At 55.8% G+C, this 15,405-nt stretch overlaps 1 protein-coding gene across 4 annotated transcripts in view; it reads left to right on the top strand.

Annotated features, from left to right (window-relative positions):
* EPHB2 (EPH receptor B2) overlaps window positions 1–15,405 on the top strand; it is a 128,399-nt gene that overhangs the window by 28,995 nt on the left and 83,999 nt on the right. For all 4 annotated transcript variants that reach the window (XM_039563977.1, XM_039563974.1, XM_039563973.1 and 1 more), the window contains exons 2-3: window positions 9,675–9,739; window positions 13,904–14,588. In XM_039563977.1, coding sequence (XP_039419911.1) covers window positions 9,675–9,739; window positions 13,904–14,588 — 750 coding nt within the window. The remainder of the gene's footprint in view (window positions 1–9,674; window positions 9,740–13,903; window positions 14,589–15,405) is intronic.

The following is a 15,405-nucleotide window of genomic DNA, read 5'->3' as shown; positions in this document are numbered from 1 at the left end:
GGTGCCTGTGGCACTGCCTGTCCCCGCCTGTCCCTGCGCTGCCATCACCTCCCCACCACTGTCCTGAGCTCTGCTGTGCACTTCTTGCAGGGGGTGGCTTGGAGCAGCTGGAGGGGCTGCAGGCAGGGGCTGGCTCTGGGTGGGGGGACAGCAGTGCTGGCAGCAGCTTTGGGCATCCCTCTGCTCTGGGCAGACACAGAGGAGGTTACCCAGGTCAATCTGAGATGCTTGGCTGCACCAGGGACCCATCCTGCTCTTTAATTCCCCCTGGTCCTGCCTCCCCCCGCTGGTGGCTCTGGGTGGGCTGGGCAGGGCTGTGGGGCACAGCTGTGTGTCACTGCAGGGCAGTGGGGCTTCTGCTGCAGCTTTGGCTGCTTGGAGATAACATCTTTCCCTGTAAATGTTATTATCCTGTGTATGTTCGGGCCAGGAGAGGGGGGGGTCACCATCTGTGTTTTCCAATAAAAGCAAATTAAAATTGAAGCCCATTAAGGATAGCTCAGTTGGGATTCTGAGCAGGGCTCTGGAGCCTGCTGGGAACGAGTTGCTTGCAGTCCATGCCACCAAGCAGGGTGACAAAACCTCATTTAGTGCCAGCGGTGCTGGGAGGTGGCCCTGGCTGCACACACTGTCCCCACTGCGGGTGGGGGTGGCCCCAAGGGGAGGAGGGACAGAGCTGGCCATAAAGCCATGCCCTGGGCTTGTGTCACCCCTCCTGGTCCCCTCCATGCTCTTCACATCAGATGATGGGCAGAGGTTAGTGAGGAAAGGGATGATGTTGTCCAAGAGCCAAGCGTGTGCTCCTTACCCAGTGATGCTCTGCAGCCTCCAGTCTTCCTGCTGCATCCCAAATCTCCTGAGGTCGCCTTGCCTCTGTGCCTGAGGACACAGACAGTGGGGCTGGGAATACAGGATGATGTGTCTAGGATACAGGAGAGTGGCTGTGGGTATCAAAGGGGACTGGGCAGTGCTGCCCTGCACCCTGGGCATTACACCCCATACCAGTGGCCCCAGGGCATGGTGGTGGGAGCAGGTTGTCATGTTTATACAGCAGCTTTTCGCAGGGATGCTGCAGCCAGGAGCTGCACATGGCATCTGCTCCTGCACACCAGTGGCAGTGGCTCTGTGTTTGGGCACCAGTGGTGACACCAGTGTCCCTCCCCCATGTGATGGCTGTGCCACGCTCAGCTGCACCAGGGCAGTGTGTGGTGGAGGCTGATGGTTCCTTTGGGGCTGGGGCACCTCTAGAAGGAGCTTCTGGGCATGGGACTCCAACCTCCCAGAGCACCTCTGTGTCCATCCCCAAGAGAGGAAGAGAGACCTGGAGGCACTTGGGAGGGACATGGCCCTGTTCCATCCTCTTGGAAAAAGGCTTGGTGGGGAATTTAGTCTTGCTGGGCCTGGATGAGACTGGATGCAACACTTTACCCTGGGACGCCGTCCCTCAGGGTATCTCAGAGCTGATGGGGTCAGTGCCATCACAGAGAGCCATCAGCAGTGCCAGTAGCAGTGGCTGCTAAACGCCTGCATCTGTGTCTCCTCTGTGTGGCTCCTGCATTCCCAGCAGCAGCAGGAGGGCCTCTGCTCGCTGGCATTTGGCATCTGCATTGTCTCTTCCCAGCAGCCTGCCCTCGCCTGAACTCAGACCACCTACAAGTCCCTGCTCCTTTCGGGACAGACGCTGCCGGTGGGTCCCTGGTGCTGCTGGAGCAGCTTCCCAGAGAGCTCTGGTGGGGTTATCCTGTTTCTGCTGACCTCTGGAGCAGCTGCTGTGGGGAAACTGGGACAGACAGGATGCATCTGCAGCCATGACTGGGATAGCGTGGCAGCCGGATGGAGAGTGGTCCTGCCTCACATCCAGCCTCACCTGCTTCTTCAGCAGGGGCTGAGAGGTCATAAAATCCGAATTCCCTCCTGTGACCTGGAGCTCGCATTCTCCTCTCAGCCGGGTAGGTGAGAGGGACTATCCTGGATGGGCTGAGGGTCAGCTGAGTGCTTGGAAAGCCGGACACGTGCTGGGGTGACCTGCAGGACCCCATGGGCTGTTGAGTTTGCCTTCTCCTTGTTTTGAGCTTTGCAGCAGTGGAGCAGTCAGCACGCCACAGGGCAGTGCTTGCACAGCCAGGGCCTTCACAGGGAGAGGAGGAGCTGGGAAGAGGAGCTGGAAGCTGCTGGATTTGGGCTGTGGCCGTGCTCAGCCCTGGCTTCTGGCTCACCCATTGGAGTTGCCGTGGTCCCCATGGCCAGGTGCAGCCCTGCTCCAAGCCCAGCTTTCCGTATTTCCTGGTCTAGCAAAGCTGGGAGCCAAAGGCCTCAGTGGTTTCTCACTGCACAGCACTATCAGCCCTGGGTTTGGTCCCCTCAGGATGGTCCAGACAAGATGTGGGCAATCAGAGTAAGGGAGGGATTTTGGTGGGAATGGGAAAGCATAGCCCAGCTCATGGCATTTCCCTCATGGAAATGCAGGGGGAGTTTCACCTGGCATTGCTGAAATGCTGTGCCAAGGGCATTGTCAAACATCCCCTTGTTTGACACCAGTCCGGACCCCCAGTGTCACAAGCAGCTGAGAACCACCCAGTAGCAGGTTCTGCTGAGCCCCAGCTTCCATTCCTGCTCCTCTGCTGGCTCTGGGGCTGGCTCCTGTCTCACAGGGCTTGCAGGAGCCATGACTGATGTCCTAGGGAAGTGAGGAGCCAGGAAGGCTCCATGACTCCCCCAAAGTGAGGATGTCTTTCCCTTGCCAGTGCTGTGGGGTGTCTCTGGGGTCAGCTCTCCCTGCTCCATGGACTATCAGCCTGGATTCTGCTTGGCAGGTCAGAGGCACTCTGTGATGGAGTGATGGAGATGATGGACATCATCCTACTTCTTAGGTCTCTGAGTCTGGCTGGACCTAATTTTTCAGGGAAAGGCATCGAATGACCAGGTACCTCAGTGCTGGGTCCACAGCACTGGGACCACCAGCACGACCTGCTGTGCCTGACCTCGGGGTGGCCTTTGGGGCTCTGGGAGCGGGGCGTGCCGGGATCCCTGTCCCAGCCCAGTCAACTGCCTCTTTTCGCTCCCTATCAATCACTCTCCCTCTTGGAGTTTAAGTGGATCCCTGAGTGAAGTATCCCAAGTATCCCGTAGCCGCCGGCTCACAATGCAGCGAGCTGTTCCCGCGCCAGCGGCTCGGCCGGGGGGGGGATTGGGTTTCAGCTTGTTCCGCTGGCCCCTGGCCAGGCAAAGCAAAGCTCGGGGCTGCAGGGAAGGGCCACTGGGTTTGCTCAGCCCCTCTCAGCTCGCACTGGCAAAAATATCATAATCAGGCTCCAGTAAAGCACAGGAGGCAGAGAGGGGCCTTTCAACTTGGGGAAGGGTAAAGAGATCTGCGGCGAGGGCTCCTCGGGCAGGGACAGACGGCTTTCTCATTAGCCACCCCCTGCCCCGGGATGTGGTGGCTGTGCCTGAGGCCAGCATGGGAACATGGTTCCAGGAGCATGTGGAGGAGTTCATCCCGACCTGTGGTGTCTCCAGTGCAGATCCTGATCTTGCTCCACCTGGCTGGGCTCTGACGCTGAGTGTCCCTCCAGCCTGGAGCTGATGTGGTGTTTTAGATGGGTTTCCAGGTCACGTAAGGGACATGGTGACAAGGAGCGATCTCCCACTGTTTCTGCCTTAGGATGACTTTGCTCCCAACCCATCACAGCGGGCTGGGAGCTTCTTGCCTGCTTTGCATATCCAGCACTGGCCACAGCTGATGTGGTTATGGGTCCACAAGAAGCTTGCTCCCTGTGTTGACAATATTGGACCAGGATTAAAATCCTGGCAAGTGTCCTACCCTGAGAGAGGAGCTGGCGTGAGGAGTGAAAGGGGAAGGGAAAAAGTTGTGGGTGGAAAAATGAGGGTGGAGGCTCCAGCTATCTGTGGGGCTATTTATTTGTCCAGCTGTTTCTTTATCTGGATGAGCTTGGAGCCTGTGAATGTGAAGGATTTGCCAGGACTTCTGAGAAACTCAGGTCCAGATGCTCTAAATTGGTCTGAATTGGCAAAACGCCATGGAAGTTATTTTTCCGGATGGAGAGAAGTGTGTCTGCAGTGTGCACAGCTCCTCTGTTAATCCCCTTCACCTCCAGCCTCCGCCACTGTCCCTTGGTCCTGCCACTCTCCATCCCCACTCCTGGCCAGCCCGTGCTGATGGCCTGGCACCACCAGCACCCAGCATGATCCCAGACTCGTCCTCCCCTCCCAGTTCTGTTCACCAGTCTCATTCCTGATCTGACCAGATGGGAAAAGCTGGTGCAGCTGCGAACCCCCACACTCATCTCACTTGTGGCTGAGCAGCAAGAAGACCATGTGGAAGCACAGGAACCCCCACCCTGGTCATTGTCACAGCAGATCCTCAGCGTGACGCTGTCTTAGCGTGGCTTTGAGCATCTGGAGGTGGTGGGCTGCTGGTGATGATGTGTCTGGAGATGCCAAGTGTCCCTCCAGAGCAATGGTGTGCCCTTGGAGCAGGCAGCAGTGCTGGGGACAGGCCCCAGTGCTGGCGGGAAGCTGCCCAGAGAAAACAGTTTCAAAGTGAAAAGGACAGGCACTGGTCTCCGGGTGTCCCGTGGGGAGCAGCGCGGTTCCCGGTGGGAAGCGGGCCAGAGTTGCGTCTGCTGGTTTGGAGCAGCTGCAGATTTATTTATAATGCCGTGGGCAGCATGTGAAGCGGCAGATAAACACGCGGGAGGGGAGAACAGAAACAACAACACTGAGAGGACGCTGCTGTGGAGGGAGCGCCACACTGAGCTGCAGCTATCCCAGCCACCAGAGGTGGGCCAGGGGCCAGGCTCCCACCCCTGCTGCTCCCACATGGCTTTGCTCCATGTCCTGGGTACCACGGGGATCTTCATGGGGCTGCCGAGGCATCAGCCTCTCGCCCTGTTACGTGGTGCTGCCAAACCAGCAGGATGGCACCGTGAAAGTGGCTGTGACAGTGAGTGAAGTTGCCGAGGTGGTTGTCAAGGCATTAACAGTTGGGCTCAGGGTTGCCCATCCAGGAATTGGTCTGTGTTTTTTGTCCCCAGCACAGGAGCTGGTCCTGTTGGGTGCCCACGTGCTTGTATGAGCATGGGGCAGCCCCAGGCAGGACCAGGGAAGCTTCTGGGGGAGATATGGCCGTGACAGCCCACCACAGGTCACCATGGGCACAGAAGTGGCTGCAGCAGAAGGCAGCCCGGTGGGAGCTGCAGGTGGAGGAGCTGCCTTAGGAGGGTGATGGGTTCCAGTGCCTTGGGGCTTATCACACCTTGTGTGGAGCTTGCACCTGTGGCAGAACTTTGTCCAGATGATGTCCCTGGGCCTGGAGTCACCTGTCACTCAGAAATGTCCATGAGCATCTGGAACAGGTTGCCCAGAGAGGTTGCCCAGACTCCCCATCCCTGGCAGTGTCCAAGGCCAGGCTGGACGGGGCTTGGAGCAAACTGGGACAGTGGAAGGTGTCCCTGCCCATGGCAGGGGGTTGAATAAGCTGAGTTTTAAGGTCCCTTTCAAACCAAACCGCTCTGGGATTCTGTGATTCATCCAAGATCCTCAGAGAGCTGCTGATGTCATTGCAAAGCCTCTCTTGGTGACTTTTGAGCAGTCTTGGGATTCCAGAGAGGTCCCAGCTGACTGGAAGTTGGTGAACATTGTCCTAATTTTCAGGAAGGGCAAGAAGGAGGACCCTGGAAACTACAGGCCTGTCCATCTCACTTCATTGCCTGGTAAAATCATGGAGAGCATTATTCTGAAAAGTATTGAAAAACACCTGGAGGACTACGTAGTCATTGGTCACAGCCAGCACGGCTTCATGAGGGGAACTCCTGCTTATTAAACCTGATTTCCTTCTATGACAGGGTAAACCCACCTGGCTGATCAAGGGAAGCCAGGAGATGGAATCTCTTTTGATTTCAGCAAAGCTCTTGATACTGTCTCTCACAGGATCCTTCTGGACAAACTGTCCAGCCCCCAGCTGGATAAACACGTCACGTGATGGGTGAGAAACTGGCTCACAGGTCAGGCAGAAAGGGTGACAGTGACTGGGGTGATACTAGACTGGTGACCTGTCACTGCAGGGCTTCATCACTGCCCCATGCTCTTCAGCATCCAATGACTTGGAGACAGGACTGGAAGGAATACGAGGCAAGTTCACAGAAGATGCAAAACTGGGAGGAGCTGTTGCCTCTCACAAAGGCAGGGAGACCCTGCAGAGAGACCTCGACAAAACAGAGGACTGGGCCACTTGTGCTGACCCTGCAGGGTCACTGTGATTCACGGGGACCAGTTATTCCCAATTTTCTGTAATTCAGGCACCCTCTGCTCAGTATAACTCCGTCTCCAAAAGGACTTCAGCCCGGGCACCAACTTGGTGCAAAAACTGCCCCAAAAGGGGCACACTGGAGTGTTGCAGCTGTGTGCGATGGGGACCACAGCCCTGGGACCCCCTGCACAATGAAGGGTGATAAACAGGAGCCTCAAAGACAGGAACCTGGTTTAGGGAGGAAGAAGAAGGAAGCTGAGCTAATTTAGCTGTCTTGGAGATGGATCGTTTGCCACCCGTGAGCACCACAAGAGGGAAAGGTTTTGGACTGCAGAGTCTTTGTAGAAGGAAGAGGAAATCCAACAGCTGGCAGCTGAACGGTGTAAATCCAGACTAAAATTAATGGAATATCTGGTGTTTTTTATGGGAAGATAATTTTTCATTGGAAAAACTTGCTTAAAACCTGCAAATTTCTTCTCCTCCTTGTCCCTGGCCAGCCGGAGTGGATGCAGAGCTCCAAGGGGATCCTTCAGCTGAGAATAAGGGGTTGGGGGCAGTGGCGTACCGAGCACGACATTTCCACTGCACCAAGTTTTCATTAAATAAAAGGCTTTTAAAAATGCAAAATGCTTCAAAATATGAAGTTTATTTGGGGAATTATTTGTAATGGCTTAGAATAGATCTTCTTTTCCATTTTAGTCACTGCTATTAATGTACTTACTATGCGCCACTGTCATTGATAGTTAAGATAAAGTAACAAATTCAGGGGGTTTTTAAAGCTTCTTGCTAGCACTGGGTGAAAAATGTTGTTTTCCTTTCAGATCAAACGCCACTGGTGTTTTAATGAAAAAGCCAGATCCTCTGATAAAATAAACACTATTATTGCCCTATGTAAACAAATATTCCGTTTAAAAAGAAATTTCGTAAATCTGACCCACAACATTTCGGGATTAACTGTTTTCCAGAACTCTTCCTAGTGGGAAAAATTGAAAAGAATTATTTTTTGCCTTTTACTCTTGGAATAAAACCAAATTTCGAAATCCTGGTTTCCTGTGAACTGGAAACTGCTGGCTCAAACCAGGAGTAATGAACAAGCCACAGTCTGAGGAGGATTTACTGCCAGGAGTAGGTGCAGGGAGCACAGCACTGCCGAGGCACTTTTTGGGGTGCCAGTGGGGAAGGGGAGGTCACATGCACTGAGCAGTTGTCACCTCTGCATCCAGGCCTGGCTCTTCTGTGATGGGTCTGCTCAAGGCTGAGCTTTTCTTCCATTGTTTTTGTTCAGTGGAGTGAAAGTGGAGAAGGTGGGGATGCTCTTGGGGGATTTGTGGCAGAATGCTTGGTTTTTTTGGTGGGGGAGGAGGACAGCAGAAGGACATGGTTACATCCAGTAACTCTCCATTCCCATTCTGGGACTACCCCTGGCAGTGTCCAAAGCCAGGCTGGACGGGGCTTGGAGCAACCTGGGATGGGGGAAGGTGTCCCTGCCCATGGCAGGAGGGTGGGACCAGATGTTCTTCAAGGTCCCTCCCAACCCCAGCCATTGTGGGACTCTAAGTGTGTGTGGGATGGACACTTTCCAGCATCCCTGCAAGCACAGTTGGCATCCCCGGCGCATGTGCTGAAGTCAGGGGCAGATTCACATTCTCCCTGCAGAGCAGAGGGACAGAATTTCCTCTCTGGGCATAACCCTGGTCTCAGCACAGAATCACTGGCCGTGTGCTGCCCTGTGCAGTCTGTCCCACCACGCTCTCCTCGTGTCCAGCCTCGGTGTGCTGAGGCCTTTGGGCAGCATTTCTAAACTGCATTTCCCAAACTCTGGAATATTGTCCTGTTCTCTTAAACTGTCAACCTTGTGGTGGTGCAGAAAAATCCCTGTATTGCAATGAGCATGTGGCTGCAGACCTGGAGGACGGAGAGTTACCCAGACTGTGGAAACCACTTGTGGAAGTGTCCAAAAAACACCTTTGAGCACTCCCTGGGAAGTGTTGAAGTGTGTAGATGTGGTACTTAGAGCCGTGGTTTAGTGCTGAACATGGCAGTGCTGCAGAAATGATTGGACTCGATGATATTCGATGGCTTTTCCAACCTTAACGATTCCATGATTCCAAGTGTCTGTCCCATTTATTTCCGATGGGGCTGGCTGGCCCACGTTCACCTGCTCATGTTGGGCCAGGTATTGGGGTGCCATAACCTGAGCACCCCTCCTTGTGCCATCAATGGAGTTAAACCAACCTACAGCTATTTGGGATGAAAAGAGTTCCAGTGCTGGAAGTACCATGAGCTGCAGAAAGGGCAAGGAGGCTTTGCTGTTGGGTGCCTTAGGAGGACTTGTCTGTGCTGGTCCGTGGTAGCATCACCTGACCTATTTCAACCCAAATCATCTGGAAAACCAGCTTTAACAGTGGTTTAATTTTTTAGTACTTTTAAGTCCTAAAAGTGCTGTTCCCACATCCTACTGCATCTCTGAGGATTCTCCCTACTGTGCAAAGTGCTGAGAAAAAAATATCGTGCTTTTGGGAAACTAGAAGGTGATGGAGGATCCCTGCTCAGGCTGCTCCTCATCTGCAGGGCTAGAACTGCTCTAGGCTGGAGGTACCTGGATTTGGGATTCAGAGGAGGAAAATCCAGCTGAGCTGATGGATGGAAGAATCCCCATTCACAGCAGGAGACATTGCCTGTGCTGGGCACCTCGAGGTCCCACCTCAAGTCCTGGGGTCAGTTTTGGGCCCCTCATGAAAATAAAGACATTGAGGGGCTGGAGCGTGTCCAGGAAAGGGAACGGAGCTGGGAAGGGACCGGAGGACCAGAAGCAGCTGAGGGAGCTGGGAAGGGGGCTCAGCCTGGAGCAAAGGAGGCTCAGGGGGGACCTTGTGGCTCTGCACAAGTCCCTGACAGGAGGGGGCAGCCGGGGGGGTCGGGCTCTGCTGCCAGGGAACAGGGACAGGAGGAGAGGGAACGGCCTCAGGCTGGGCCAGGGGAGGTTTAGGTTGGATATTAGGGAAAATTCCTTCGTGGAAAGGGTGGTCAGGCATTGGACCAGGGCAGTGGTGGAATCACCAATCCCTGGAGGTGTTCAAAGGGTGTGTGGACGTGGTACTTGTGGACATGGTTTAGTGATGAATATGGTTTTGGTGCTGGGCTAATGGTTGCACTTGATGATCCTGGAGGTCATTTCCAACCTTAACGTTCTGTGATTCCATGATTCTGCATGGGGGCCAGGGAGCAGTGGGCAGGGGGTGGGGAGCAGTTGGGTGGAGGGACCAGTACGTGGCCAGGAGTTTCAGTGTGGGATGGACTCCATCCCTGCAGCTCTGGGCTGGCTCCTCTCTGCCTTTTTCCCTGTCTCCATCTTCAGTCCTTTCATCAGCATCCAATGACTCCTTGTTTCACCTTCCTTCCACAGAGACCCTGATGGACTCCACAACAGCGACAGCAGAGCTGGGCTGGACGGTGCATCCTCCATCAGGGGTAAGGCATCACCTTATGGAGACCTGGAGCTGCTCTGGGGTCTCTGCTGCATGTGAACGTGGCAGGCTTGGCCCAGCAAAAGTCAGGCACTGAAGCAAAGTGCCTTGGCCATGTGGGAAGAGCACAGAAGAAGGTGACAGTTGAGGTTTCCAGTAGTTTTCTAGATGATACTCCAAAAAATACCCCAGTGTTGGAGGTATGTAATTCCCACCCTACAGAGTCAAACCAGTGTGGTGCTAGAGGAATCATACTCTCCATAGAGCTGGCCTGCAGCCACCTAAAAATCACGACAGGAAGAAACAACATGCCAAGACCACCATCACTTAACCCCGGTGTCTCACTTGTTATTCCATTGCCTGTCACTTGTAGCAGCGTGGGGGCATTAGGCTCAGGTCCTGAAAGGACCGTCCAGCATCCCTGGTGTCCCACAGAGAGACATTTGCTGGCTCAGCAGAACTATCTCTCTGCTGTACCAGGGCCAGGAGTACCCTGAGACACATCCGAAGACCACCCTGAAGAAGCTCCTTTAAAGAAGAGCTTGGACAAGGCAGTGCGTCAGGTTCATCCCCCAGAGGGTGCTGGGCACTGCCCAGGCTCCCCAGGGAATGGGCACGGCCCCAAGGCTGCCAGAGCTCCAGGAGCATTTGGACAGCACTTTCAGGCACAGGGTGGGATTGCTGGGGTGTCTGTGTAGGATCAGGTGTGGAACTGGATGATCCTTCTGGGTCCCTTCCAACTCAGAACATTCCATGATTCTGTGATCTCTGCACCCTTCTGCTCATGAGAGAAAACCAGAGTGGAGATAGCTCTGTGTCCCACATGAAGCATCAAGGTGCTTCAGAGCATCCTGCCCACCTCTGGCGCTGCTGACCAGCAGCAGCCCCAGTGCCCGACCCCCCCAGACCTGCTCCCTTGCACTTGGGTGGCCCAATCCAGCCTGGCCAAAGCCCGGAGATGCTTCCCATGCCCGTGCGTGGCAGTGGCTCAGGCTCCGTCCTGCTTTCCATCCACCCTCTGCAGGGGCTGGATGAAGACGTTTCTGTGGACCTCACCCCCCGGCTGACAGCATGCCCCCGATCTGAGCCGCCTTGGCAGAAGAAAAGAAACAGCCAAGAAAAGCCTCGTCTGAGGAGATTAAACCGAGCCGGGGCAGCGTGGCCGCGGTGTCGCCGGGCGCGGGCGCTGCTGGCCGGGCCCATCACCATGATAAAGGGCAGAGCTGCCCCAGCCCCGCCAGCGCCCGCCGAGGGGATGACGGGCACACAATGGGGGGGAGCAGAGGTCAAGTCTTTTTCTCTCCTGGCCCAGCCTTTCTTGTTTGCGGTGTTTCCATATGTAAAGCACGCCCTGCTCCTGCTCCCCAGCCCGGCCGTAATGAGGCCGGGGCCTGCTGGAAGCCGTCTCCCTGGGTTATTGTGCTGCTGCCTTCTTTTGAGCTCCCGGCATGTTAATTAGAGAGCCAGGAGAAAGGGAGAGGCTTCTAATTAAGCGTCGAGGAAGCACAGGGGCTGGTGCACAGGGGTGACTTTCTCTCCCATCTGGGAAAAGGGAAGTCGGGAGCCAGCCGCGCTGCGGCAGCGACGTGGGAGGATGCTGGGGTCCCAAGCCTGGCCCCCAGGGCGCTCCCAGGTCCCCCATCAGGATGGAGATGCCCATCTGGACAGTGCAGTGCAGTCCCAGTGGTTGGTGGGATCACCTCCTGTCTCCACCTCCGGGCAGGGCCCTCAGGGGGGATAGGGGCACATCATGCCCTGCTCTGTGCTTGTCATGGGTGACGATGCTGCGGTGTGTTCCCAGCCTCATGTCCACGAGCAGGACAAGGCAGTGCATCCCTCCCAGAGGTGACTGGCCAGGTTGGGTGCAGCCAGTATCACCTGGAAGACAGAAGCTACTGTGTGCTCCTTTTTGGGGATTATTAGAGACCCAAAAGCCCAAACGGTAGCTTTATGTCTGGCTTTGAAGCTCTTGTGCCATTCAGAGATGTCCCCGAGCCCTGCCTCCACCATCTCCTGTTCATCCCAAGCCCTGGAGACCCTCATTCCACCATGTGCTGCTCCTGCCTGTCCAAGGCTGAGCTCTCTGGGCTCATGTCCTTACCCTCCCTGGGGGCTGGGCAGGTGTGGATGGGGGGTCCCTGGGTCTTGGTGGCTGCCAAGGTGTGTGTCTGGAGTGGTCCAGGTGCCTTGATTCCCTCACTCCCCTCCCAACCAGTGCCCTGAAAAACAGGGAGATCCTGCAATTTTCCACTAGCACACCAAATTTATTTCTGGAATACAAAGCAAATGCTCCCGCTGTGTTTTGCGAGGATGCTCTTCTCGTCCCCCAGCCCTGGCAGCAGATTTACAGCCACTGCCAATCTGAAGTGGTTGGAGCTGTTGGGGATCTTCCCTGACAGCCTTCTGTTAGGCTGTGAGCCTTGATGTGTGAGGAGCAATCTGTCTCCCATCTCCTGAGCCTCTCTCCCCAGTCCTGGGTGCCCTTGTGCGGCCGTTTGCAACCCGAGGGGCTGGGGGTGCTCTTCTCCTGCAGGATTTCCCCTGGATTTGGTCATGGCACTGGTGCTGGATCTGGGCTGTGCTGCTGCCCTGCCCTGGGTGTTGTGCTCCTGCATCCAGGGCAGGGTTGTGCTTGGGGTGTCATGTGAAACAGCTTGGCTTCCACTTGAGCAGGTTTATGAACAAGTTCAGAAGGAGCAGTTCCAGCTGGCTGGGACTGTGTCACACTCCATCAGGACTCTGGTCCCTGCTGCCAGCATCACACGGGTGCCCTGGGTGGGGATGGGACTGCAGGGAGATGCTCTGCTCTCTGGCAGGGGCTGGGCTGGGGGAGATGCTCTGTGAGCTGAGGGTTCTCCTCTCACAAAGACCCTTCCCTGTTGGTGCTCCCCACAGAAGAGCAGTGGCCGGTTACCAGCTGCAGCTCATGCCCTGCATCCCCTGCCCTGAAGTGTCCCCATCTTACACAGGATGGAGACAACAAGCGCTGGAGGATTTGGGAAAAAAACAGCCTGGGAAAAGGGCAGAGAGATGGAGGCCAGGAGATGTCAAAGCAGCTGTGAGGTCTGTGAGGACCCAAGGGAACATCTGGAACTGTGTCAAGGGGGTTTAGACCGGGTATTTGGAAAAGGTTCTTCCCCCAGAGGGTGCTGGGTACTGCCCAGGCTCCCCAGGGAAGGGGCACGGCCCCGAGGCTGCCAGAGCTCCAGGAACATTTGGACACTACTCTCAAGCACGGGGGGGGATTGCTGGGGTGGTCTGTGCAGGGCCAGGAGGTTGACTTGATGATCCTTGTGGGTCCCTTCCAGCTCAGGATATTCTCTTCTGTAATTCTAAGGAGCTTCCTCCAGAGCTGGTAGTCAGTCAGCTGCGGGGAGCTGGGCAGAGCTTCCCATGGGGAAATCTGTCAGCTCCGAGCTGTCTTGCTGAGAAGGATGTTGCTGTCATGGCACGGCTCATAGGCATGTCTGCATCCCATAGATTCAGTTTAGGGGAGCTGGGGCTGGGACCTGAGCACACCTGCTGGAGGCACCCAAAGCATTTGACCCTCAAAGGGGCAGGGATGAGGGCTCATCCAGCATCTCCCTTTCTGGAACACAGCAGGATTGGCCATGGTCCCGTCCTGCTCCTGGGAAGAGGCACTGGCTGCAGCCAGCCAGGAGGTTTTATGGCTTGTGAGGGAGCGGGTCCTGCCTGCCATGTCTGTACCCATCGTGGGAATCCCTGTGCTAAGGGCACTGTGCTCGTGTGCCAGGGGCACAGCCATGCAGTGCGGCCATGGGCACTGCCCCTGCTAAAACCATTTCTGCAGAGCAGTGGCCTCGCTGTCCCACCAGCAGCAGAGAGGCTTCACCCTGAATCCAGGCATGGAGCGTGGTGCTGGTGGCAGTGAGGCAGCCCCAAGGGGCCACTTTGTCCCCACAGTGTGGAGCTTGCCTGGGGCATGGTGTAGGTCAAACCCTGCCCAGGCAGGTCCAGGGCACCTGCAGGGGGGTGCTGGGATGAGGTGCTGGGCACTCTGGGGCAGCCTGTGGGATGAGGTGGGCACAGAGTGGGGCAGCTGGTGCTGGCAGAACCTACTTGGCACATAGTGGGGATGGGAAGAGGCGAGGAGGGTGGGGAGCATCTGTTCAGTGCAGCCCCTTGACTGTGTGTGTCCTGCCCGCAGTGGGAAGAGGTGAGTGGGTACGATGAGAACATGAACACGATCCGCACCTACCAGGTGTGCAACGTCTTCGAATCCAGCCAGAACAACTGGCTGCGGACCAAGTACATCCGGAGGCGAGGAGCACACCGCATCCACGTGGAGATGAAATTTTCTGTCCGGGACTGCAGCAGCATCCCAAACGTCCCAGGCTCCTGTAAGGAGACTTTTAACCTGTACTATTTCGAGTCGGACTTTGACTCGGCCACCAAGACTTTTCCTAACTGGATGGAGAATCCTTGGATGAAGGTGGACACGATTGCTGCTGACGAGAGCTTCTCACAGGTGGACCTAGGTGGACGGGTGATGAAGATCAACACTGAGGTGCGCAGTTTTGGGCCTGTCTCCAAGAATGGTTTCTACCTGGCCTTCCAGGACTATGGGGGCTGCATGTCCCTGATCGCTGTCCGTGTCTTCTACCGCAAATGTCCCCGTGTGATCCAGAACGGGGCCGTCTTCCAAGAAACCCTGTCGGGAGCAGAGAGTACCTCGCTGGTGGCAGCCAGGGGGACGTGCATTGCCAACGCCGAGGAGGTGGACGTGCCCATCAAGCTGTACTGCAATGGCGATGGCGAGTGGCTGGTGCCCATCGGCCGCTGCATGTGCCGGGCCGGCTACGAGTCGGTGGAGAACGGGACCGTCTGCAGAGGTAACCATGGGCCCTGGGCTCACTCCTGCACTCACCTCACTGCTGGTGGGGGCACTCGGGATTTGCATCTGGGATCTGCATGAACCACCTGGGAGGGACCTCCTTGGGCGGGGTGGCAGAGGGGCGTGTGTGGAGGCTGACTCCTTCCCCAGCTCCTCACTACCTGCCCCAGGCTCATCCATCCGTTGCAGAGGCTGTGCATGACCTCCAGATCCCCAGAGCCACTGGGTTCAGGGCTGGCACCTGTTGCTGGTGCCATCTGTGCTCTCCAGGTTTTGGAGGTACACACGTGTGGTGCATGCCACCAATCTGCAGTTGCCTCCCCAAATACTGGGGCTGTTCTGCTGTTGGTTTGTGCTGTGTGCTTTGGCATGGGCTGAGTCGCTTCTGGGATGAGGGGAGTGGGAATGCAGGCTCCCAAAAGGGTGCAGTGGGAGGGAGCAAGTTTGTCGCTGTTGTACCAGGGATGGCGAGAATAACGACATAGACTTCAGGTCCAGGAAGAATGGAATCATTTAATAATTCACAGACTCATTTCTATAACTTGGTTCACTTGAATGGCATAAGGTTGTTGGTCCTTTGACCATCCACCTCCCAGGATGATTGATTCAGACCCTCCAACACCCATTTCAAAATATTTTCTCCAGTCAATATCAACAGACCGTGCATAACAAACAACAGGTGCAAGATAGAGAATTAGTTTACAAAAACCTCTTCACTGTTTTCAGCTAGCCTGCGTGAGAAAGGCAAGACTTTCACAGGATGCTGGCAGAAAGCTGGAGAATTTCTCTGCTTCAAGCTTTTTAGCATCCACACA

Source organism: Corvus cornix, chromosome 21 (genome assembly GCF_000738735.6).
Source record: "Corvus cornix cornix isolate S_Up_H32 chromosome 21, ASM73873v5, whole genome shotgun sequence".
In the NCBI taxonomy this organism is placed as follows: domain Eukaryota; kingdom Metazoa; phylum Chordata; class Aves; order Passeriformes; family Corvidae; genus Corvus; species Corvus cornix.
The sequence above is the reverse complement of the archived record's forward strand: the minus strand, read 5'-3'. Positions and strand labels throughout refer to the sequence as shown.